Below are 24501 nucleotides of genomic sequence, written 5' to 3'. Positions count from 1 at the left end.
GGTGTTCAAGATGCATTTTTCCCCCTTTAGAAGATGTCTGCAGGGAGAGTAGTTCTGCATGTATGTGGAACTGTTGGCATTATAGGAAACAAAGGTATCACCACCACAACATGTGCTTAAAACAGTGCAATTATCCATCCCTTTACAGTTGAAACTCTGGTTCTCACCAGTGTGCAAACAGTCATGACATCTAGATGTGCCCACTTGGGACTAGGCTGTTTTGTACACCTGTTTGTGTGCTTTCGTAATGTCGTCCGTAAAGAGATTTCAGCCGTAACTCATACAAATGCCAATGTTGCGATTGTAAGATCCTTCCATGATCACCCAAATTTCATGTGGTTGTACATCTATAGGCAAATGTATAGTCATAGATAATTATTCCATGGCACAATTTTTTTCAGCCACCTGTAGAGGGCAGCATACCACTTTCCAGTGGTGTCATCACATGAGGACAAAGAATTAGTTTCTACAGAGTTCTCCATTTTAGGCTTCAATGTATGATGGGTGTGATACTGATTCTACTCAAAGTTGTTTGTTTTATGTTGTCCATGAGTTTAAAGAGAAAGGGACAGCATTGTACCCGAGAAAAAAAAGAAGGATATTCTTGTTAACTTCTTTACCTCTTGATACAGCTAATATACAGAGAAAATATTATTGAGCAGTTGTGCTAGTAAGCTTTGGACGGGATAAAGACTGCATGATTAAGATTCAAAGTTTGAAGAGTTTTAGATGTGAAATGAATCAACAGTTAACTGCATCCCCTTTCATTGATACTAAGTGTTCTGTGTGAGGTGACAGAATGTCTAGCTATGTAAAACATCTTCTTTTATAATGTGATGGGGCATTCAATCTGCATAATGTACAAAAGACGGTAACTCCTAAAATGCACAGTCACTTGATTGGTCTTCCAGGCATGCCAGGTGTGGATTTTCCTATAAATTGTTGTTGTTTTATCATCACCTTTGTTTGTTTACCTGTTTTCTTGCCAATTCTGTCTTCTGTGTTGTAGAATTGTGCCATCCAGTACTCTGCCATGCTCGAAGCTGTTGACACTCCAAAGTAAGTTCATTTTTCTAGTTGACACTCTCTCACATTTTTTCACCTTTGTTTCTTGTCTGTCAAGTCTTCTGTTTTTTTCTAAAGTGATAAAGCTTTTTTTTTTTACATTAACTTGTTTAAATTAGTCAGATCAGTGCCATTTCCTGTGTAATACATGTCATGTCAAAAGATTTTAATGATTTGTATGTCTTGAATTTCTCTGAACCTACAGTATATTTACAAATATTTGCATTTTTTATTCATCATGATCGATAAGATCGTGGTTAAGAATGTTAGTAGCATGAAAGACGTCTTTGACCATACCTACTTATAAAGGCATGTCCCTGTCTTCCATGTCCATGCATTGTTTTTGAGTCCTTTACCTGCCAGTACATTTTCCAAGTTGGTCTAGCAAACATGAATGCATATTTTGTTTGGCATATATATGTGCAGCAAGTCAGCATTCATGGCAATGCCCCTCGCAATGCTCTTGCCAATGCAGGAGAAAGAGAAGTGGGGAGAAGGGGGAGGTGGAGACCCCCGTCGACCTCCTGGTCCGCAAGATGACCCAGGAGCGCATCGAGGAGCTCCAGCAGCAGATCAGCGAGGAGAGGAAGAGATTCAAACAGCTGCAGGAGGAGATCCGGGCCATCCAGTCTGGCCAGATGGACGACCAGTTGCCCGCCATCTGGGAAGGCATCCAACAGTAAGACATTGTCATCACGGCCTCTGATACCAGAGCATCACAGTGGAGCACTGATGATGATGATGATGATGGTGATGATGATGGTGATGATGGTGATGATGATGATGATGATGATAATGATGATGATGGTGATGATGATGATGATGATGATGATGATAATGATGATGATGATGATGGTGATGATGATGATGATGATGGTGATGGTGATGATGGTGATGATGGTGGTGGTGGTGGTAATGGTGGTGGTGATGGTGATCATGATGATAGTGGTGGTGATTATGTTGGTAATGGTGCTGATGAAGATGATAATGATACTGATGATGATGTACATGGTGATATGATGATGATGTTGGTGATGGTGAGATGGTAATAATGATGATGTTGGTAGTAGTGGTGGTAATGGTTATGGTAATATGATGATGATTATGTTGATGATAGTGGATGCAATGGTAATGATGATGATGATGTTGGTGATAGTGGTGGTAATGGTAATGGTGATGGTGGTGATGGTGATAGTAATGGTTGCAATGATAATGATAATGATGATTATGACAATAATGAAGGAGGTGGCGTTGGCATTAGAAGTGAATTATACCAGAGATGAATGTACATACAACGAATAGCATCAATTGTAACAATAATCTAAAGTTGAAGAGGATGATTGGTGTACTACCTCATATGCAAGATGATGATCAGTAGCATGATGATAACATAAACCCAAGACAGTCAATGTATGCATAACTTATGATGTCATGGTCACATTTTCTGGTCTCATTGTGTCTTTGTTTTTTTTGTAATTCCAGGAAGAAAAAAGAGGAACAGGAGGCAGCAGAAGCCAGGAAGCTGGCAGCAGAGACCAAGGCAACAGTAGCAGTTACCGGTGAGATGAGATGACTCTTTCACTGGTAGCAGTCCCATTCCCGTTGCATGCTTTAAAAGTGAAAGTCCACCCCATGCTCAAGTTTGCTATACTTCATGAAGTCAAAATGACAAAATCCTTGAGTGTCCACACTTTGATATTTGGAGAGCAAACCCTGCATCTCTCAGTCTACGTAACTGAACTTTTCTTTTTAAACTGTGAATGTGGGAATTTTGTTATATCCTCAAATAATATGTGGTTCAAATGTGTGCAGCTTTGCTTGTGCCTTATCTGTCTGACAAAGACGCTTCTCTGTAAATGTGTTTTGCATTCTGAAGCAGTTTAGAGGTTTTCAGTCACGTTAAAACTGGCCGCAGAGCTTTTTCATTCATAAAGCCTCGCCCTGTACTTCAGTAGCTTGAGACATCGACCCTGTGCTAAGGATTTTAAAGTGCTTCATGACATGAAGCTGTATCCTTGGATGTCTGACTTCTCTCTTTCCTGTAGCCAAGCCCAAACCTGCCTTGCAGTCTCCAAACAAGCGGCGCCCACCAATCAGACCACCTAAAGTCCCTGCCAAGCAACAGGCCACACCCACGGCGACAGAAGCCGAAGAGTCTCTGGCAGAGTCCGAGGCCATCATATCAGTGGAGGTATGTTTTCCTAGCTTGTTTGTGGCAGCTTCACATGAAGCCATTGCCTAGCATAAATGATGATGATTTTGACCTCAAGAATAAGGCTCCTTTTGGTGAATCCACTCTCATAGCCAACCTGACTCGAGGTTTGTGATTCAGTTAAGTAAAGGTAAAGAGAGTTCTTTCATCTGGAAGATGTTCAAGAATCTGTGCAATAATCTCAGCATTGTCAAGCACAAACGACGACAATGTTGACCTTAAGAATATGGCTCCTTTTCTTTGAATCCACTCTCATCCCGAACCTGACTCGAGTCTGTGATTCAGCAGAGCAAATGTAATGAGAGGCTTCTCACAGCTGGGAGACTCGCAAGAATCTGTGCAGCAATCAATCCTAACTCTGAAATGATTGATGGAAACTCTTTTTTTCTTTTCTTTTTTTTGACAGAGCCCCGAGCCTGTTGGCATAGCAACCAACGATGCTGAGGAGGATGTTGGGCTCAAGGAGGGGGAGCAATCCCAGCCTGCTTTGCTATCTTCGCTGCTCACCAGCCAGGAGGAGAAAGCCAAGGGTGCTGGGAAGGGAGACGTCCAATCAGAAGTAATGACTCATTGACGATGGGCAAAGTCATCTATCATCAGCACTTACTTGAAAAGAAATTTCATTGTGATGTTATGTTGCTTTGCAGGAATACAAAATAATCAGATGAGCAGATCAGGGAAATGTGTGTATGTGTTGAGGGGGGGGGGGGGGGGGGGGAAGGGAATCAGACAGACAAAAGAAGTTATGAAAAATAAAAATTTAGAGAGTAAGGCAAATTGGCAACTCGGTGTGATGTACCGTAGGTGTTGAGCAGCTCCCGCTCTCTGTTTGGTTTGTATACAAAATGTCACCAGTTATCTTTCTCCCTCTTTCCCTCTCCCACTTAAGCTAATTCAAGGTGAAGGAAAGTGAACATTCAACACATTTGTGACAAACCTGTCGTTTTAATATTTTGCCAATGATGTGAAACTGTCATCTCACAGTGTCTAGATATGCTGTAGACCTATTGGGAGAACCATGCATTATGGCAGAGGCATATCAGTTGCCATAGCGACATTTCTAGTTTTTAGTATTTTTTTGCAGTATTTAGGACTGATTTCTATCCAAAATGCTGCAGGTTTCATTAAAAATGAATTATATCTTACAACACGTATCTACTCAGGAAAAGTAAAAAATACTGTTTTTCCATCAAAAATACTTTTTTTTTTTTTCCAGCCGTAAGGGTACTTCAGTGCTATTTACAAGGTTGGCATCCCTTTACTTGTGTATGTGAGTGTGGCAGTATTAGTTTTGTATGCGTATTCTCTGGTATTTTGTCGAATATCTCATCGGTGACAATCTTTTCTGGCCACGTTTTACCAGGAGGCGGTGACGATAGAAGAGTTCACGCACATCTTCACCGACAGCACCAAGGCCACACCCACCAAAGAGTCTGCAGCCAATGAGAAGCACAAAACTGGTGCCGCAGTAGCCACCAAAGTCAAGGGTTAGTCATATGTTAAGTGTAACTGTGTAACTTGTTGACTGGTCTTAAAATCTGAATCTATGCTTGAGGGATCTGGGGATGGTGCTGATTAAAACCTAATTTAGTATTCATCAACAATTTCCCAATTCACACTCCACTGACTTACGGAAATGAAGGTTCTTCGTGTTTGTTTTTTAAATGGAAATGAAAGTTTGACAGACAATTTGACACTAATTTCACAAAGGCAAGCAGGCCATGAGTACATTCAAAACCATTGTGCGTGCATAGTATACACAAATGATGCAAGAGGTCTGGGAAGCCTGTTATCATTAATTTTCACGGAACAGTGTTGGAAAAGTGATTTTCTCCAAGGATTTCTGTGATTGGTGCTGAAATACCTTTAGTTAGCTAGAAACACAGCTTGTCAGGGAGTTGCTAAGATGGTATATGAGACATTTGGCTAGCCACCTTGATGAGTAATCTTGAGACTGCGTTTTTATCTACCTCCAGCAGATAGTCAATTTCCAATTGACAAAGTAGAAGGTTTGAGTCTCTTTCTCTCTTCACTTCAGCCGCCACATATGTATACCTAAAGGCATCCTTCTGAGGCCCATCTGTGGAGAAACCATGTTTATGTCTATATGTTTGCCCGTTCTCATTTGGGTAGTCCATGCAACAGCCTTGCACAATTTCTAACACAATGGGACTAACAAAATGTAGAGGGGGGGGGGGGGCATTCATGATCTGTACCTAAAACAAACCTTGAAAAAGTATATGAGTTCTGGATGCCATTTATATTGCCAGATATTTTGTTGCTTCAACAAAATTTGATATGTCTTGGTGTGGTCCAGGTCAAGGCACAACAAAAACAAACCTTAAAGATACAATAATGATAATAATAATAATAATGATAATAATAATAATAATAATAATAATAATAATAATAATAATAATAATAATAATAATAATAATAATAATAATAATAATAATAATAATGATGATAATGATAATGATAATGATAATGATAATGATAATAATAATGATAATAATAATGATAATAATAATAATAATAATAATTCGGAACATTTATATAGCGCGTTATCACATGAAATGGCTCTAAGCGCTAAGATATCAGTAGCATTGGGGGGGGGGTTGCCATGGAGTGGGAAGGCTGGTCTGGCTCAGATATGTCTGAGAATCCCCGTAACGAATTGTGTACAGCTTTATCACTGATCTCAGTTTAATTACACACATGGTCAAAGAATCTTGACTGGTGTAGACAGTTACCATTTAGCGTACGCTTCGATGCACAGATTCGTAGATTGATGCTATTTGTGGTTTTCGAAAATGTACCCCAGTGGGCAGAGAATGAATCAGGCCACCCGTGAATCCCATGCTACAGGATCTTTATCCCGTTGAGGACGGACTGATTTTGCTACAACACACATTTCCCATAGACACTTGCCCAAATATACTTGGGACTCATCTTCATTCAACGCGTTAATGTACTTTAAATTTTATGGGGAAATTTTTCGTTTATTCTTTTTTTTTTTGCTTCCATATTGTTTACAGTGACATTGATCACATGCATTAGCAGAACAATCAAAGACTAAAAAACAAAAGAAGAGAACAGACAAAAGATTATATATCTGCAGTATGAGCTTTTACCTATATTTCAAATACATGATGAATACATAGCAAGTTATCTCACTGGACTCAAAAGGATGTCTTTAGGTATTAAAATACCTCTGTCAACAGCATTGGCATTTATCATGTGAATTCTGTTGGCAATCCTCTCCAGCTTTACTCTTGCGTCACCTGTTTGTCTAACTCTACCATTCAAATCAAGAATCCTTAGATATATGATCATCTGCTGTATATCCATTGTGACAAAGTAACTTCATATTTAATCGATAGATGCAGTTATTCTGACTCTGTTTTCCTGCATTTATTTTAATCCTGGCAATAAACAAAAATATTCAAAAAAAAAAACTCACACACTTACAACTGATGTAATATGCTTTTAAAAGCTGACAAAGAGTGTAAAGTAATTGTTTGTATGCAATGCATGTCAAATGCTAAAGATTCAAACTATGCAATTTGTTTGTAGTGTCTCCCCATCCCGTCCTTTCCCTGTCCCTCCAAATCCCACCCACTCCTTTATGAATCTTTAGGGCTATTTTCGTAAATATGTCTTCTGACAATCTCTCCCTCAATCCGGAATTCACAATTCACAGTATTTATTGTTTTCTCGCCTTTACCCCCCCCCCCCCCAACACTCTTCCGTACCTCAAAAGCCTGCACTTTGAAGAAGAATTCAAGACTGTTTTTCAGTCTCTGATGTATTCTTTTGTGTTTTTCCCCCTGACATTTTTGTTATATTGTAAAAGTTAAAGTTCCTGCCACTTTTTCAGTATAATTGTATATACCACCCACCTCTATGGATAATAATCTCTCTCAAATGAATGATGATGAATAATGATGATATTAATGACATAAAAGAAAGGCATTTCAACAGCCACATAAGCTGTGTTTAAGTTTTCCTATGGCCTGAACAAGTTGGACATCTGTAGTGTTCCTGAAAAGTCCTGGAAATATGCGATAAAGTCCATGAAAATATTGAAAATGATAGGGCAATTTTGGAATGTAAGTCTGATATCTATGTCTCTGCCATGAAGGATTCAAGGGATTTTTATATAACTTTTAGAAATCCAGATCTTTTATCCTGTGCTTTGAAGTTATTCTGCAATTTTTTAGTTGTACAACCTCTCTTCTTCTTCTTCTTCTTCTTCTTCTTCTTCTTCTTCTTCTTCTTCTTCTTCTTCTTCTTCTTCTTCTTCTTCTTCTTTTTCTTCTTTTTAGAGAAAGAATATGTAGATATATGATGGTAGCATTTATTTTGTCCAAGTACTGTAATCTAGGTTCACAGATAAGGCTTTTCACAACATCTTCAATCCATGAAAAGCACAGACTAATGATGTACATGGTAGTTTGTAGTCGTGGCAACATAACGATAATAAACATTGTCCACACCACCATTGACCATCAGGAGACATAAATGTATAGACCAGCTGGTCATTGGGTTAAGTCATTCTTCACGTGATATTGTGTGTATGTGCCAAGCCGGCGCTTGTGACTTTTGGTAGACATTTGCATGTGGAATACATGAGATCGCATGGAGCAATGCGTCGTGCTGTCTATCCATACATTTTACATACGCCTAAATGTTTTAGTACAGACACGCGCAGAAGTAGCAGGCAATATCGTCCATCTCCCTCACAGCATCACCTGTCGTTTGCAAGGCATTTCTACCGTTTCATGACAAGAGGAAGCAACTCTCTGGAATAAATTTCCTAGTAAATGAAGAAAAGTGTCATTGTTTTATGAGGAAATCTGTAGGGTTGCTTCCTCTTGATATGTCTGTATTACGGAAATTAGGGGTCATGTGACCTCAATTTTTTCACCATCATGTAGAGCATCCTTAAGATACCCTAAATCAAAAAAAAAAGTAAGAGATACTCAAAAAAGAAAAGTCAACTTATTGTTGGTTTAGATTAGTCTAATTTCTTTCTTACTTCCTTTGTTCTTCTTTTGAAGGATTCATATTCTTCTTTTATTCAAAACAACTTTTTTTTTTCTCCTGCAGAATAAATCCCCCATCTCTAGAGGCCCATATTCTCACTTTCGTTTTTTCTTGAAATCTTAAACATTTTTAATGAAATGTTTTATTGTGTGTCTATCTTGTGTTCACAGTATACATTTGTATGTCGGAGCTGGTTTGAAAATGCAGTTCCCCCTTCTCGCAGACGCTGCAATAGCCATGCTCCATTGATAGAAGTAGCATCAACTAATCAGTCAGACATATAACCATGTTTGTTGTCCCCCCTCTTCTTCATCATTCTGCACTCCTCCTTGCCCCCCTATTTTCCTCCCCCCCCCCCCCCCACCCTCCACGCACCCACAATCACCCCTAACCCAACCTTGTCTTGTCGACTGTTTGCTGCGTGTTCCTCCGCAATTTTCTGAATTGAGCTGGGTCTGAAGCAACGCAGATATCACCCAACATATTTATCTTTGCGCATCCATTAAATGGGAGTGCAGTGACATCACTAGTTTATTTGTGGTTTACCCCGGGAAATTACTGATGCCCCCCTAAATAAAGAGTGAAATTGACGTCTGGAAACCTTGCTGTTTTTGTACCTTCGCCACAAAGTGTTGCCAGAGGCACTATTTTGTATGAAGTTGACAAAACATTCCCACCCACCTTCATGTGTGCATGTCACACACACACACACATACCTAAGCAAAATTCAGATATAGATTTTCCTTTGTGAAAAATCCCAAAAGAATGACCCATCTCTAACCATATTCTGCTGTCCTGCTGACAAGGATGGCCTGGCGAATTCATTTTTGATTACTCTCAAGTGAGTGCTTCATTTTCTGAAAGCATTGCGTGTGTGCAGTTACTGTCAAAATAAAAAAGAAGAAAAAAGAAAAGTCATTCATTTCAGTATGAAGGTGAATCCCCTCGAACTTTTCTATTTCTCTGGATTTGACTATATGTCTTCAGCAGTTGATGGAGTGATATCCTGTTCTGTGACGTGAAGTGTGACCCATAGTTCTAAGGCTTCGTACGCATCTATACTGTTGTTTATGATGCCTCCAAAAAGGAGAGGTTGTTTGGCGTTCACGCAGTCACCATGTGGCAAGGTGCCTGATTCAATTGGTGTGATGTCTTGTCTGCTTCAGAGCCAGCCGGCCAATAATCTTCTCCAATCCATTCCAAGCAGCGACCAGCTCACTAATCAGTCTTCATTCCATTGCCCACACTCTGTTCTCGCAGAGAGTCCCGCCCTTTCTAAGCTTCTTCTCCCATCCCCTTCGGCAGAAAGTGGAACAGCCCAGGACAAAGATAAAGCAGATGTTGAGTTGGAGGATGCCATTATGGATGATAGGGAGGAGGCAATTGCAGAGGTTTGTGAATTCAGAAGTCTTTCTTATCTTCTACATTACATTTGCATTTATTTATCCTTCTTTTTCTTTTTCTTTTTCCATGTAGAATAACACTGTAAAGTAAAACACAGAAATAATCTGATGATATATTCAGTAATATGAAAATATAAAGCAGACATTTTTCGTTTAATTACTATTCTGGAATTGTGTACAAATGCCCACTTAGGAAAAATTTACATTTTATGTCGTAAGAAAAAAAAATGGTTTCATGTATTTTTTGTAACCTATGCAATCAGTGTGATATGCATATGCAGTGTCGGAATGATTTACTGTCAGTTTGTTGATTTTGAATGATGTATCTTGTAGATTTCATATGATCTGCACTTTTACTTTCTCAGGCTGGGGAGGGTTGTAATAAATGATAAACACTCAGCTTTTATCAAAAGTGCTGAGTTAGATGTAAGGTTAATTTGTAATTCTTGGTAGCTGTAAAGATTCTGAGAAACAAATTTGGTATATTCCAAAGCTGCTAGATGATGAATTGTTTGTGAATGTATCATTTTTTTTTTCCCAACAAGCATTTGAGTACAACTTTCCCTTTTCACAGCCTTGGATGTGCAATGCTTTTGAAATGCATTTGTCCCTACTTTGATAGTGTGTTCTTGTGCCTCCTAACAGTGTTCCGTGCACTTTAATGTGATTACTTACACTATCGTCTCTTTCAGACTATGAGAAACTATGTGTGAGTTTCATTTCCCGGTATTTTGCTTCCCTTCGTTTAGGACAGTCTGACTGCTAACTTCTCAAAAACAGACCAGCGATATTTCCCAGGAAGCTTCCTGCTAGTGCTTGGGAAAGTTCTCACTTCCTGTGAAACTACACGTAGTGTGTGTCGCATGGTCACGCATGATTAAAACTACAAGGAGTTTGTCACATGATAAGATCCACTTCTGGTACCACATCTGTGGTCATTGAAATCAATTGTTCTTGTTGTACTTACTGTATGTTTGCACACTTGATACGTGATCAAATTTCCTGCGACATACAAGAAGGGCGCGCACTTTTTGCTCGTGCGGAACATGCATGTTAGGGACCGAAACTACGAGTATTTTTTGCATTGCTCATGTAGATTGTTAGTAGTGTGATTGCGTGCTCAAAACTACGGGAAGTGATGGGGAAGTGAATGATGCATAGTTTCTCATAGTCTGACCGGGGCTTATGTTGAAGTTATGTTTGCATGAAAGGAATGAATGATATGCTATTAATGCAGTGTATATAATTGCAGGAAGCACCACAATCTACTTTTGAGCTCTGAGCCAGTGATGCAACCATGATATCTTTTGTAGCATGCCATCCCTTCAAATGTAGTTGATTCTCATTAGGCCTATGTCATATGGAACGATAAAAAAAAATAAATAAAAAAAAAATGAAAGACTAGTTTGACAATATTCTGCAATGTCTAGTGCAATCGTGGGGAAAATTTAGAGACTTGTTGAATGTTTGTAAGCTGCTGCACTCACCCAGTGGATGATGCATAAGGGCAGCTCTTAATTAATCTGTGATATGATATGTCCTTATTGCACACATCTCACCGTCGCCCCCAAACGTGGTGTCTTGTTTGAAATTCTGGCGAACTGTAGGCAGAGGAAGGTGTGGAGGAAGGGGTCGTAAAAATGGAAAGTGTTGAAACGGGAGAGACGCCCGAGGGCGAGGCGCAGAGGGCTAGCGGTGACAGGACCGACACAGAGGTCAGGGGTCAAGCTCAATATTGGCTCTTCTTCTCAGCGCATCTACTAACTACATGTACATGTATCTTACAGTTAGGTCGCATAACACTGTTGCTTACTAGGACACTCTATTTCATGTTCGACAGAGATGCCAGCTGCTACTGTTTTTGCAGTATTTTGGATTGGGTTTTTTGTTTGTTTGTTTGTTTGTTTGTTTGTTTGTTTGTTTGTTTGTTTGTTTGTTTGTTTGTTTGTTTGTTGCTGTTTTTTGGGGGGTGGCAAAAATGCTGCAGGTTTCAGTGAAAACACTGTTTTTCCCAAATTGTATTACTATGCATGTCTGTTTGCAGAAATGATAAAAATACTTTTTTGGCAAAAAAAAAAAAGCATTTTCAGCCCTAAGAATACTGCAATGTTGTTTGTAAGGTTGGCATCCCTGTGCTGAAGTTGACTGAAATCACTCGAGTCAAATCAAACAAACAGAAAGGTGTAAGTACATGTAGTCCTATCAAATTTGGAATTTTGATATTATCTATTTTTGTCATACTTTTGTGATGATGTCGTGTCATTGCCTCACAAATCTATTATCATGCTTGCAAACCTTCATCAAAATTTCCTCCTCAAATGGATTCGAGAATGAAAATTTGTTTAAAAGAGTTGCTTTGATGTAAGTATCATGACCTTAAAATGGTGTGTTAAAGTCACTTAATTATGAATGAAAATGATATTCATATGTCTGATTAAAGTCAGAATTATCAAATGATGACCACAGCACCCATCTAATTTTGATAGTAGTTATGTGAGTAGTATGAAAAGTCTGTGCCCAAAATCGCTTTTCGTATTTCTGGAGAAAGTCTCCAATTCTGCAGCCTTCTGAAATTGTTTGATTGCACTCAATGCAATCAGAGTCAACTTCTTGTGCATGGATAGGAGTGTCCCATTAATGTCGTTCTACTCAACAGCTTGGCAGACTTGAGGTAGACTCATACTGCTTACCATGACTAACCCATCACACATCCCATCCCCACATGCTTACATTTACTCTAATAGTAAGATGGCAGACATTTGGTTGCACTTTGACATTCAACTGCACAGAGGCTTGATTCAGATATTGATATTAAAGGTGTCATTTACCATTGGGAGCCATGATTTTAAAAATGTCCAAGTGATAGCATTTGATGCATATGTGTACGTCAGTTGAGTCACAAAACATCCTACCATGTAAAAATTTTGCAATAAAGCCTAAGATATATTAAAGGAGATATATCACTATATTTCTCGATAAACAGAAACTGCAAACAGTGTAGTCTTGCAACTATTGTTCACATTTTAAATATTATACATTTTAAAACACTACTTAAAATTGATCATACTGATTAACATTTTTACATTGGTTGTTTCTATCACTGACTCACATTTCTGAACTATTTTGAAGGACTATAGCTAGGTTTTTGTTTCATCTCCAGTGGTAAATAATGCCTTTAACAGTGGTGGATCCAGAAGGGGGAGCACCAGGCGCGCGCCCCCTCTTTATTTCTTGTTAAAATAAAAGAAATACAAAAATATGGGGGGCGTGTGCCCCCCTTTAATTTCGTAGAGGCGTCTCCCTTTTATGGAATTCCTGGATCTGCCCCTGCTTTAATATGACCCCCCCCCCCTTAAAAAAAAAAAAAAAAAATATGGTTAGACTCATTAACAAACCCAGTACCTGATCTGTGTATGGGTCTAAATGAACACAAGTGGCCAGTGAGGTTTTGAGTACAGACATGTTTCTGAAAATATTTTTCAGTAGGTCTTTGGATTCAAGTCTGATATTATGGTTTTCTTGGCCACTTAATGAGAGGCCAGGGTGTTCATAGCAAAGCTGCCTCTCCTGGTTTTTTGCCGATTTATTTCAATAAATATATATGGAAAGCAGGAAATCTGCCACAAATATTTACCAATTCATGCCACTTTGAAAGAATCTCTACAAGAATATTTACAGTTAAGTCTCATCCTCCCGTTCCATCTCAACTAGACATGTGGAATGCTTAAAGTCTGTCCATAATGGAAACAAAATGTATTTATGCACATTTCCATTTCCTAGTATTGGTGATAATAGAAAAAAAAATGTGTCTTTTTGTGTTGATATTTATTATGCATATATATCTAATGCAAGGTAAAACAGGTAATCTGCCCTGGTGCACTGTGGTAAAGAGTTGCAAACACATATCCAGGTGCTTGTACTGATATATTTTGTCACTGATGTGTTTCATATACCGGGTAATGGAGAGTCAAATGAAATGTTTCATCGCATTTTCATAGTTGTTCTAAAATGGACTACTTCTGTTTGTTGTGGTCTTGATATTCTTGGGAAATGTGTGCAATACCTCTATTCATCCAAACAACAAATGGCACACCTGCAAATATTGGACTTTTAGGAATGTGTCCATGGTGCTAGTCCAACATGATACTGTTCATGATATTTGTGTGAATGACATAGTGATGCGACCTTTTTTACTCTCGTTGCAATATTGAATCTTTCCAGCCATGCAGAATAGGCCCTTTCACACATAAGTTATCGGTTTGTTTCAAAGAACTGTAGTTAAAGGGATATTTGCATCAATGTGGATTGGGAGCGCTAGCCATTTTTGTGTCCATGCACGAGAATTAGCAGATTTTGCTTGCCACTGAGCAAATTGATTTTTGAAAAACTATCAATTTTTTTTGTGTGTTCGAACTGGACTGATGGGAACTGTATAAAAATCTTACAGTGACAGTCATCACACTTCAGTGATGTAATAGGCTGCAGACTTCTTATCATATTTCATGCTTACCTAGGCTCTAACCCCTTGTTGTGTGTAGTGTCAGCCCTAACTCTTAACGCATAGGCCAATCAGACTCACAAAGCAGAATGAGGAGTGCTCTTACATGCCCTTGTTGCGACTCATTCGCTTTGTTTTCAGACCAAGAGTAGATTTCAGATAGGGCACGTCCAGAGGGGAGGCCAACCTCTGTGTGCAACGGAGAAATATGCCATCGATGCAATACATTAGTGTTGCATGCCAAGCAAGGTCTCCATGCAATACCACAAAATGAGGAATTATGTTCACATGCATTTCAATGTCACGAATTGCAGTAGAGCCAAGACTTGTGGATTAAATGCATGCAAAATTTCTTGACTACACTATATGCATTGAGTGCCAGTGGCAATTCAAGAAAATCTCATGCCGCAAAAGAAAAGGCGGTCGGCTCCAATTCGCAAATATTTTAGGCCACAAATATATCTTGCTTTACAGTAGTATATATAGGGAGCCAAGCAAGTGTGTACTTTTCTGCAGTGGCTCACACAGTGCAGGGCATTAGATGACCTTCGACCTTTTGCACCAAAGTGAAGCAAAGTAAATGCATAATGTTGCATGTCTTCCAACCGCCTCGTGAGGTAGTTGAAGACTCCAACCCCATGGTCAAGCAGTTTTTGGATTCAGCCTCAAAATGTCCCGCAATGTCCCACCATGTTCTGTTCACACCAAAGTGCCACATTTGAGAGCACATTAAATTCTGCTTGATGTAGCTCAGTCAGAAAGGCAATGCCTCGACAGTATTCTCTCTGTGCAGTGTGTGTGCGTGTGTGGCCACTTATATTCCTTATTGTGCTGTATGTCATCACAATTAACACACAACCCACATGGCCAAAAATTATAAAAGTGGAAATTTCTGCGGTGTGGAAATTTTTGCACATTTCACAAAATATGAAACCAACGTGAAAAGAAAAGTTGTTGAATTTTGTTGTTCATCATATGTAACATTATTTTAAAATCTTTGGTCAGATTAAATTAGGTATAGTGTAGGGGTATAACAGTAATGTTATTTGTAGTTTTCTTCACGTTCGCTAGTCTTCGTTGTAGAATGAGTAAATGTGCTGTCGCAACACGGACTAGTTATCATTTACTGTAGTATGTGCTGCCAAAGCCTTTTGATGCCGTGGCATTGGTGAGCTGTGTAAAGTGCTTGCTCAAATGTGAAGATCCACGAAATTCCTCTTACCTGGCCAATCACAAAAAAAAAATAATTTGCGCAAAATTTTCCACTTTTACAGCAATTGGCAGATGTATCGGTGTATACTGATGTCTTGTATTCTCCTTCACCACCTTTCCCTGTAGGTTTTTTTTTTTCTCAGAGTGCAAACATATATCACCGTGCGAATATATATGAGCTGTTACAATCACCAACAGACTTGTAGGTCATTGAAATTACTTCAGCATCAGATTTCTATAACATGTCATATCACAAGCAGTGTTATTTTGTCTATCAATGTATTGCACTGTATAGTTGCCCTCCTAATGTTGTGCTTGTACACCGTGCCCTCTTCACCCAGCTTTAATCAACAGTATGATCTGTACTTTGATAATGAGTGAAGGTTTTTTTTTTTGGTTGATTCTGCTTTCTGTGTAGTGTGTATATCTATAAATCATCTTATCTTCTTATTCATGTAACGGTTACCATATCATGTTTAATCCTGTCTCATAAGGATCTTCTAAATGTTGAGTCAGCTCATTCATATTTTTATATGTGTGTATGTGTATATACCTGGTATGTAATTATAGGTCAAAATGGCAATGACCGTGTAGTTATTCTATTGAAAGAGTCAAATTGTGTGTACGTAATACACATATGTTGCCATGAAAGTATGTGTGTTGAGAAATGCGTGTTTCCCATTTTAAAACAGATTGCCTCCAAACTGGAGTCGGAGGTGGAGGCTCGCAAGGGGGAGTCGGGAGGCGGGAAGCTCCTCCGCACGCCCAACGAGCCCGCCGACATCGACCCGGGCTCTCCCAGCGTCCCCGCCAAGTCGGAGAAGAAACGGGGCAGAGGGCGCCCCAGCAATGCGTCACGGAAGAGCATGAGGGCCAAGGCGGTCAAACAGGTTAGGTTTCCTCCGACCCCGAAGGTTTGACATTGGAACGTGGGGACAGATTTTGGGATGGGGAGAGTGCATAGCCCTCAGAATGCCCAAATTTGATGAAATTCATCTGCAATCAGTTGTAGCATCATTTTCATGAAACATGCATCTCCAGGAAATGCAAATGATGCAAAAGATTCCACGGGTACAGTTTTAGTGAGTGTGATCCTATTTCTCCTCAAAGCCCCACACTATTTTGAATGCTTGGGACCGAAGTATTAACTGTTAACATATTCGATACCTCTCACTGTCAATGAAGCATCATGTATTGTGATTTGAGTGGAACTGTAGTGCAGGAGGGATATTACCTCGTATGTCTCGAAAGATGACAACAGGGAATAGTGTTTCGAATTTCAAATATCAGTAATTGATTGTCTGGTCTCATAAGTGGGCATGGTAATAGAGCATATACAGGAACCTCAATGTTACTGGCTGATTGGAACCACCGAAATTTCATCGTTTTATCAGGTATATTATTATATCAGGAATAAAAACAAGACAGTATGAGATGAATAATCAGGTATCTCACCATGTCCGACCTCTATATAAGGAGGTTCTACTAGATTGGCGGATTTTTACTTTGCTTCAGGAGTGAATATCGTAATGGTCTGACAAGACATCAATCAGACATGTGTAATGTTGTTGGGTTTTTTTTTTGTGTGTGTGTGTGTGTGTGCATCAGGATGATGATGAAGACTTGGAAGTCAAGCTCCATGGCGACGACAGTCTGATGAGTCTGGATGACCTCAAGGACGAGACCAGGAGCGATGCGGCCGACTCCGAGGACCACGACAGACCGTCCGAGAGCGACGACACCTCGGTGGCCAACCTGTCGCTCCCGACGTCCATGTTCAGCGATTCCGTTCCAAACAGTCCATCCTCCATGCCCCACAGGTTGGTCAACTGTTGCTTTTTTCTTTTCACATTGAGGGATGCTTTGAATTGTATTTTTGTCATCTTTAGATGGGAACAATACGCACTTTTCGATTTGCACGTTGAGCCAGGCGTCACTGTGGGTCGACGCAATTTTTACGTACTGCGCATGAGTGAGTGTCGACCCTCGGCTCATCACCCAAATATCGAACGCGTTCACCCCGGTTATCACCGTCCACCCAATTCACTCGCGCCGCGCTCAACCCACCTTATCTATGACACTCCTCTGCGATAGACGAAAATTATGCGAAAGAGCAAGATGACTCTCGGGAAATCCGTGCTCAGTTCACCTGTTTTCCTTTTTCTTTCGAGAGAATATTGATATTCTAATTACATGAAAGCTTATGATCTTGATACGTCACAGCAGCAGCGCTGACATACAAACTACAGCCTCTGGTACCTACTTTATTTGCCCGCTTTCACTGTTTTGCACTTTGCAACTGCATACCTTAGTCCCACACATGCATTTACACGTAATGCTGTATGCAGTCACATCTCGGTGCTTGGCCTGGTGCAGTCCATTTACCTTGTAGTCTTACCATGCATCATGTTTTAAAATCCAAATAATTCATCCCAGGATACTTATTCGGCATCTAGTCAAAGACAAAATGAATATTACAAGCACAGAAACAAGTCACAAATTCCGCATATATGCACCCAAGGCACAGGTCGCCTCCTGCACACGCCACGAGACGTGACGCCTGAAATCGAAATGTGTTTAATAGCAGCAGGTCAGCGTACAGACGTGACGCCTTGACGTAGGCTTGGGCTCGGCGTCACAACCCTCTCGTTCACCCAATCGAAAACTACCTAATAACATCAAGGGTGTATGTCAGTTTTATCCCTGGACCTATCCACACCACTCTTCATTAGCCTACATCATATGCCTAAAGCCTCGTAACAAAGCCTCATAGTGTTGTTTAATTTCCTTGTAGCCACTTCTTTTATAGCCCTGAGTGCAGTGAATTCCTGAGCATATTATGTTTCTTTTTGAATTTCTTTCTGTAAAAGGTTATCAGTCAGGATGCATCAAAATTACATTCGTTGTAGAGTTGATAGACTCATACAAGTGTACATGCCCCATCACATCGAATCTGATCCGGGCCAGTGTGGCCTGGACCGCTTCAAATCGCTTCTAGAGCAATCACATAAAAAGCATTACGGATTCCATTCTGGTTATCATTGCACATGTGTGTTTGGTGTGAACAGCATAAGAACAGCTAGTTTCACTGTTTTTGTGCACCATTGCAGTGTCCCAGACCGTATTCAATGTGCCAACGCCTTTAAGCTTGTAATCAATGAGGTGCTCACCAACTGATCTGTGTTTTAATTGGGGGTCCCCTCCAAAGTGCAATGACATTCCATGAAACATGCCCTCTTCTGCTGTCATTTTCATTATGTAAACAAGATTATAGTCAGGTGTTTGTTTGTTGTTGTTTTTTTTTCCACTCTGTCACTCACTTTTTTTTCTCTAGCAATTGATACATATTGTGTCATGCCCAGTTCAGTGTGGTATTATATTTACCAGTGCAGCGGAGCCTCATTTTGAAGAGGTTGAATATTATACAAATGATGCATCATTTGTTTTATAAAATGGGTCGAAAACTAACAGCATTTTTCACGTACCTTTGTAAGATGTCCGAAGATGTTCGTCCCAAACATTTACGCACGTCGCACTCGGAAATCCCGCATATATAAGTACTGTACGTATAAGAGTATACGTGCGCCACACATGTTATGCACACAAGATCAGAAAGGCCGGCCGGCAGCCCGAACTAGAAGTTGTTTACAGGATTGACAGCGCGTATAGTAGCGCGAGACGCACTTGTAACAACTGATTGAGTGTGCACTGCTAGTATAAACATTGTGACGTCAGGCCGTGGATGTTAGTGAGAAATTAATGCAGGCACACGTGACTCATTTCAGCGCTTCCAATTGGCTACATTCTTGAACCCATTTTATAAAGCAAACTCTTTCTCTTTTATATCAAGTGATAGTGCAGATCTCAAGTCTTCATGTTTCTCTGTTTTCTGTGCCCTGATATTGTGAGAAATCTCATATAACAAGGTAATAGTCATGGTTTTCATGTCCTCATCATTACGAAGTTCCCCCGTAATAGACAATGCATTCTTGCTAGCGACATCAGATACCAGGAATGATGAAAATTCGCTTCGTAAATTGTTGCTTTCACAGTGAGGAGGACCATGCCTACCGCCTGTGGAGGAAAGCCATCATGTTAGTGTGGAGAGCCGCCGCCAGCCACAAGTGAGTGGGACTAAAGGTCTTAAAATCTTGGGAAGAGAGGATTGCAACAGTAATTACTTTGTATTGTCATTGTAAACAATGATTTTGGCTGTAAGGTTATCTGTGATACAAGTACAAGCCATTAAGGAATCAAAAGATAACATTTCAACAAAAAACAAAACAAAACAAAAAAATTACCAAAAAAGTTATGAGCTGTAACAGCAATGAAATAAATGATTCAGGGAGACCCCTGAAGATTTCTCCAGAAGAGCTGGTTTCATTATGTTATGGCCATAGTGTTGTTGGGGTGTTTACTAGTATATAAAGGGCACACACACTGAGCTACTTGTTTTCCTGCAGTTTTCAGGTTTATTGCCAACATAATTTTTTGAAGTTGCATTACTCCAAGCTGATATTTACTTTACAAGCCCTTGTACATTCTTTTCATAGTTGTACATATGTTTTACTTAGTTTTGCTTTGACGTTATGAATTGAATTTGACCCATCATGGTTTCTTTCCATTTTCTTCCAACCTTTTTATACCTCCGCCATGAAGTGTCGCCGGAGGCATTATGTTTTCGGGTTGTCCGTCCTTCCGTCCGTTCGTCTGTCCGTTCGTCCATCTGTCCGTCTGTCCGTAATGAATTTTGTGGACAGCGTAACTAAAAAACTGTTTAAGGTATCCTAATGAAACTTGGCATGTATATGCATGAGTGGCAGAAGTTGTGCCTATTAACCTTTGGGTGCACATGCTCAAGGTTAAAGTCAAATGCTCAAAATTTCACTATTTCCTCCATAGCTATGCAATGCCTGGAAGTTTTTTCTTGAAACTTGGTGTATACATGTAATTCCAAGTAAAGATTCTCCAGAGAGAATTTCGAGTCATGAGGTCAAAGGTCAAAGGTCAGAGGCCAAGTGAAAATGTTAACATTTCACTTTTTTTCCGTAATATCTTGGAAATGGTTCAAGGTCTCTTCATGGAACATAGTGCATATGCATGTACTGACTAGCAGTGATTATCTAGGGAATGTAGAGGTCATGAGTCAAAGGTCATGGGTCAAAGGTCAAGGTCAACTCATAATTTCACTTTTTCCCTCTCATATTTACGCAATACTTGCCAGATATTTCTTGAAACTTGATATGTACATGTATAACCCAATAGAGATACTCTGGGAAGTTTCTTGCCCAAAGGTCAAAGATCAAAGGTCAAGTGGAAGTGCTAAATTTCATTTCTTCCTCCCTATCTCGAAAGTGACTCCAAGTATCATGAAACTTTCGTACATATCTATGAATATTCTACCTGACAGTGATTCTCTTGGGAATTTTAGGGTCATAGTGTCAAAGGTCCAGGGTCAAAGGCCAAGTTAAAATGCAAAAATTGTACTATTTGATAGTGAAATTACACTTTTCTCCATACCTTTAAAGTTACTCAATGCATAGACTTATAAAAAAAGGGTAAAAAATGAAGTAAAAATCCTCAAATCCCCAAATACCTGCGCTCTTTATAGGCAGTATAGCCGTCCATCCAATTACACTGTAAACCTAGTTCAAGGAAAGTGAACATTCAACACATTTGTGACAAACCTGTCATTTTAATATTTTGCCAATTATGTGAAACTCATCACACATTGTCAAGACATTGTAGTATAGACCAATTGGGAGAACCATGCATTATGGCGGAGACATACCAGTCGCCATAGCGACATTTCTAGTTGTTGTATGAAATCATCTTATCATTAAATAGATTACAAAGAGGCTAAAAGACCCCGATTTGTTTCTGATTGACAGGTATGCCAGCGTGTTCCTGCACCCAGTGACCGATGACATCGCTCCTGGCTACTGCAGCATCGTCCACCAGCCCATGGACCTCAGCTCCATCAAGAAGAAGATCGAGAACGGCACCATCAGAACCACGGAGGCGTTCCACCGCAACATCCTCCTCATGTTCCAGAACGCCATCATGTACAACAGCTCGGACCACGATGTCTACAACATGGCTGTCAGCATGCAGAACGACGTCATCAGTAACATTGAGGTACAGTGACAGACTTGAACTTGCTACTGTAGCATTACGTTACTATCTCATACATGCATTAGGCACTGCTTTGTATCTTATTGCAGTGTCATTGCGTGATGTTTTTATGCCATTTTAGGTCAGCCGTTATGCCAGAGAGCGAGATACAAGTCAGTAGTGTTGTTCATTGGAATCCTTTTTTTATGCTTGGTTTCTGGGATGTGTTGTGTTTTTCATGAAATGTAATGGTCCTTTGTTAGTTAGATCAAAGTATTTGCCAGCATCATTTGATGTAGCCCGTTGTGGATGAATTGATTTTGCTATAACACAATTATTTCCCATAGACACTTGCCCAAGTATGATAGGACCAGTCTTCAATGGGGTAAACACCCAATGAAGAATGAAAAGGTAAATATTGTCAACTTTTTTCCCCCAGGAATTCATCTCCACTCAACTGATGGTCCAGCAGCCTGATGCGTCCAAGATGCTCAGAGGTCGAGATGCCATGGCCAGGAGGTCAGAGGTTACCACAAAGGTCAGTGTGATAGCGTAAACTACTGTCAAACCAGCAAACAGCCGACGACCTTATTCGCGGCTTGAAACTTTCTCGAATTGGTGACTGGTGGTCAAGGCATCATTTAGGCAAAAACTTTGATGAGCATTTCACTTTTGCGAATCTTGGCTCCTTGCAAAATCCACGAAAGTTTCATGCACACAAAAAATTTATGGTTTCGCAGTAACTTGAATTATAAATCATGCTTCCTTTTCTTTCTGTTTAAAACAAAGATTAGGTACTTATAATTACACCATACATTGTAAAAAATCAATCTTTGAAATGTGAGCCACTGGTATTGCCTCTCTTGAGCTCAACAAGCGCTGTAAGAATAGAGAGGAATACATAATTGCCGCCAACATCAGAACAAGATTGATTGAAGTTGAAATTGTACCCTTAAAAGTTTTTTTTTTTTTTCTGGTCTGTGTACTGTAAAACGACTATTCTAATGTTTGCATGCACTTTGATTTCACGAATTTTGCAGGAGCCAAGATTCATGAAATTAAAATGCACGCGAAGGCTCTTGTCTACACTATATGCATTGAATGCCAGAGGCACTTCACCAAAATGTCATGCCGTGAAAAAAGGCCATCGCCTCCAATTCGTGAAAATTTTAGGCCAATAAAATATCATGTTTTACAGTATGTGTGTGTGTGTGATGGTGGAGTTCCAATCCAGTGTATATTACCATTCTCTTTTATTACCTCCGCCAAGGGAGGAGGTTATGTTTTCATTACCGTTGGTTTGTTCGTTCGTTCGTTCGTTTTTTCGTGTGCAAAATAACTCAAAAAGTTCTTAACGGATTGGGATGAAACTTGCAGGAAAGATTGAGAATGACACAAGTACCTAACGATTAACTTTTGGTGGTGATCCGAGAATTTTTGGGGAATTTATGACAGATTTTTTTATATTTTGGCAGGTAGGGTCAATGAACTTGGGAGTTCGGGCTGCATGTATTTGAGGTTTGCATGCGCACACTAAAGTGCGTGCTCTAGTTTCTGCTAGGACGAGGCGCGCCGTGGTGCAGCTGAGGGTTTATGACGTAACAAAGGCTTCTATATTGGGAAATCGGGCGATTTTTCAGTGGGTGGAAATCACCGATCTCTATGGAAGGGCAAGATCACGGTGGAAAGTAGCTGCTTGGCGGAGGTCTGCGCTCTCAGAGTGCTTTTCTAGTGTTCAAAAGTGATGTCACTGTTCATGAGCATTTTGTTATTAGTAAGCTTTAGATCTGCAACGCGAATGCTATAAACAAGGCTATTAGGCAAAAAGTGGTGTTCTGCACATGCACGCGACAGCCGTTTCATTGTCCAACTCGGGAGGAGGCGTCGCCTTAACTTTCGCGTCGCAGATCTAATAGCTCGCTATTATGAGGGTCCACAACACACATATCCATACGGAAGCTTTGTTTTACTCTCCATCAAAGAATATCATCATTTTACGTCACATGTTTTCTATTTTCTTTGTTCTCCCACAAAGGAGGAGGAGGGCAAAGCGAGACGAAGCTCCACAGACCACCAGGAGACGAGTGGGAAGAAGAGGAGGACCAGAGCAGATGAATATTAGATGGCATCATTCTCTCTCTCTATCTCTGTATCTATCTATCTATCTCTCTGTATCTGTCTATATATCTATCTCTGTCTTTCTGTCTATCTACCTCTCTATCTATCTATCTATCTACCCATCTATCTATGTATCTCTCTTTCTATCTATCTATCTTTCTATCTATCTATCTTTCTATCTATCTATCTGTCTGTCTGTCTGTCTGTCTGTCTATCTATCTATCTATCTATCTATCAATATCTTTCTCTGATTCTTGAAGCAAAGAGCTTAATGGACTTTGAAGGGGAGAGAATATTTCTCACAGAGCCGTAGAGAGGAGCAGCTCGTCACAGTGCATGAAGCTATAAGTGTTTTTAAAGGGAGAGATATTCCACCGACGGTGTGGCTCACTCATCGGAATGACTTGGTCTTTGCAACATGTTGTGACAAAGAGGACTGCTCCAATTTACCAAATAGCATGTTGTGAAGGGAGACATACTGTTTGTGACGCTATTATGGGAGTACAGTAAACTCCACTCACGTCGATCTTGACAGGACTGAGGAAAATGCATCGACTAAGGTGATATTTAACTTCTGCTTGTACAGAGGAATAACATACCTAAGACCAACAATGTAAATTGGGACTTTTATTTTCATCAACATAGTCGATTATTCAACACGTGCGCCATCAACTGACATGATTTCCTGTAAGACAAGATGTCTTGCAGTTGCTTGTAAATACATGTAGATCATTTAAGTTATCTCATTCTCGCTTGGATGTGGGCATGGTATACAAACGTGTAAATGAAGATATTTTGCCTGTATTTCAGCACATATTCTTACCCAATAC

At 39.9% G+C, this 24501-nt stretch overlaps 1 protein-coding gene across 5 annotated transcripts in view; it reads left to right on the top strand.

The window, feature by feature from the left end:
* The window catches only part of LOC139735703 (bromodomain-containing protein 8-like), a 39290-nt gene extending 14945 nt beyond the window's left edge, over positions 1–24345 (top strand). For 4 of the 5 annotated variants that reach the window (XM_071646452.1, XM_071646450.1, XM_071646449.1 and 1 more), the window contains exons 3-15: positions 1010–1059; positions 1541–1744; positions 2548–2624; positions 3111–3256; positions 3684–3836; positions 4641–4764; positions 9587–9717; positions 16132–16329; positions 17048–17259; positions 19492–19563; positions 21331–21577; positions 21993–22091; positions 23589–24345. In XM_071646452.1, the coding sequence (XP_071502553.1) occupies positions 1010–1059; positions 1541–1744; positions 2548–2624; positions 3111–3256; positions 3684–3836; positions 4641–4764; positions 9587–9717; positions 16132–16329; positions 17048–17259; positions 19492–19563; positions 21331–21577; positions 21993–22091; positions 23589–23675 (1800 nt within the window). In that variant the 3' untranslated portion in view covers positions 23676–24345. The remainder of the gene's footprint in view (positions 1–1009; positions 1060–1540; positions 1745–2547; positions 2625–3110; positions 3257–3683; positions 3837–4640; positions 4765–9586; positions 9718–16131; positions 16330–17047; positions 17260–19491; positions 19564–21330; positions 21578–21992; positions 22092–23588) is intronic. The other variant, XM_071646453.1, reaches the window with a different exon arrangement.
* Positions 24346–24501: the final 156 nt, after the last annotated feature.

Source organism: Diadema antillarum, unplaced genomic scaffold (assembly GCF_040938485.1).
Source record: "Diadema antillarum isolate AM-2024a unplaced genomic scaffold, OU_Dant_1.0 seq00000593_RagTag, whole genome shotgun sequence".
Classification (NCBI taxonomy): Eukaryota; Metazoa; Echinodermata; class Echinoidea; order Diadematoida; family Diadematidae; genus Diadema; species Diadema antillarum.
The sequence above is the reverse complement of the archived record's forward strand: the minus strand, read 5'-3'. Positions and strand labels throughout refer to the sequence as shown.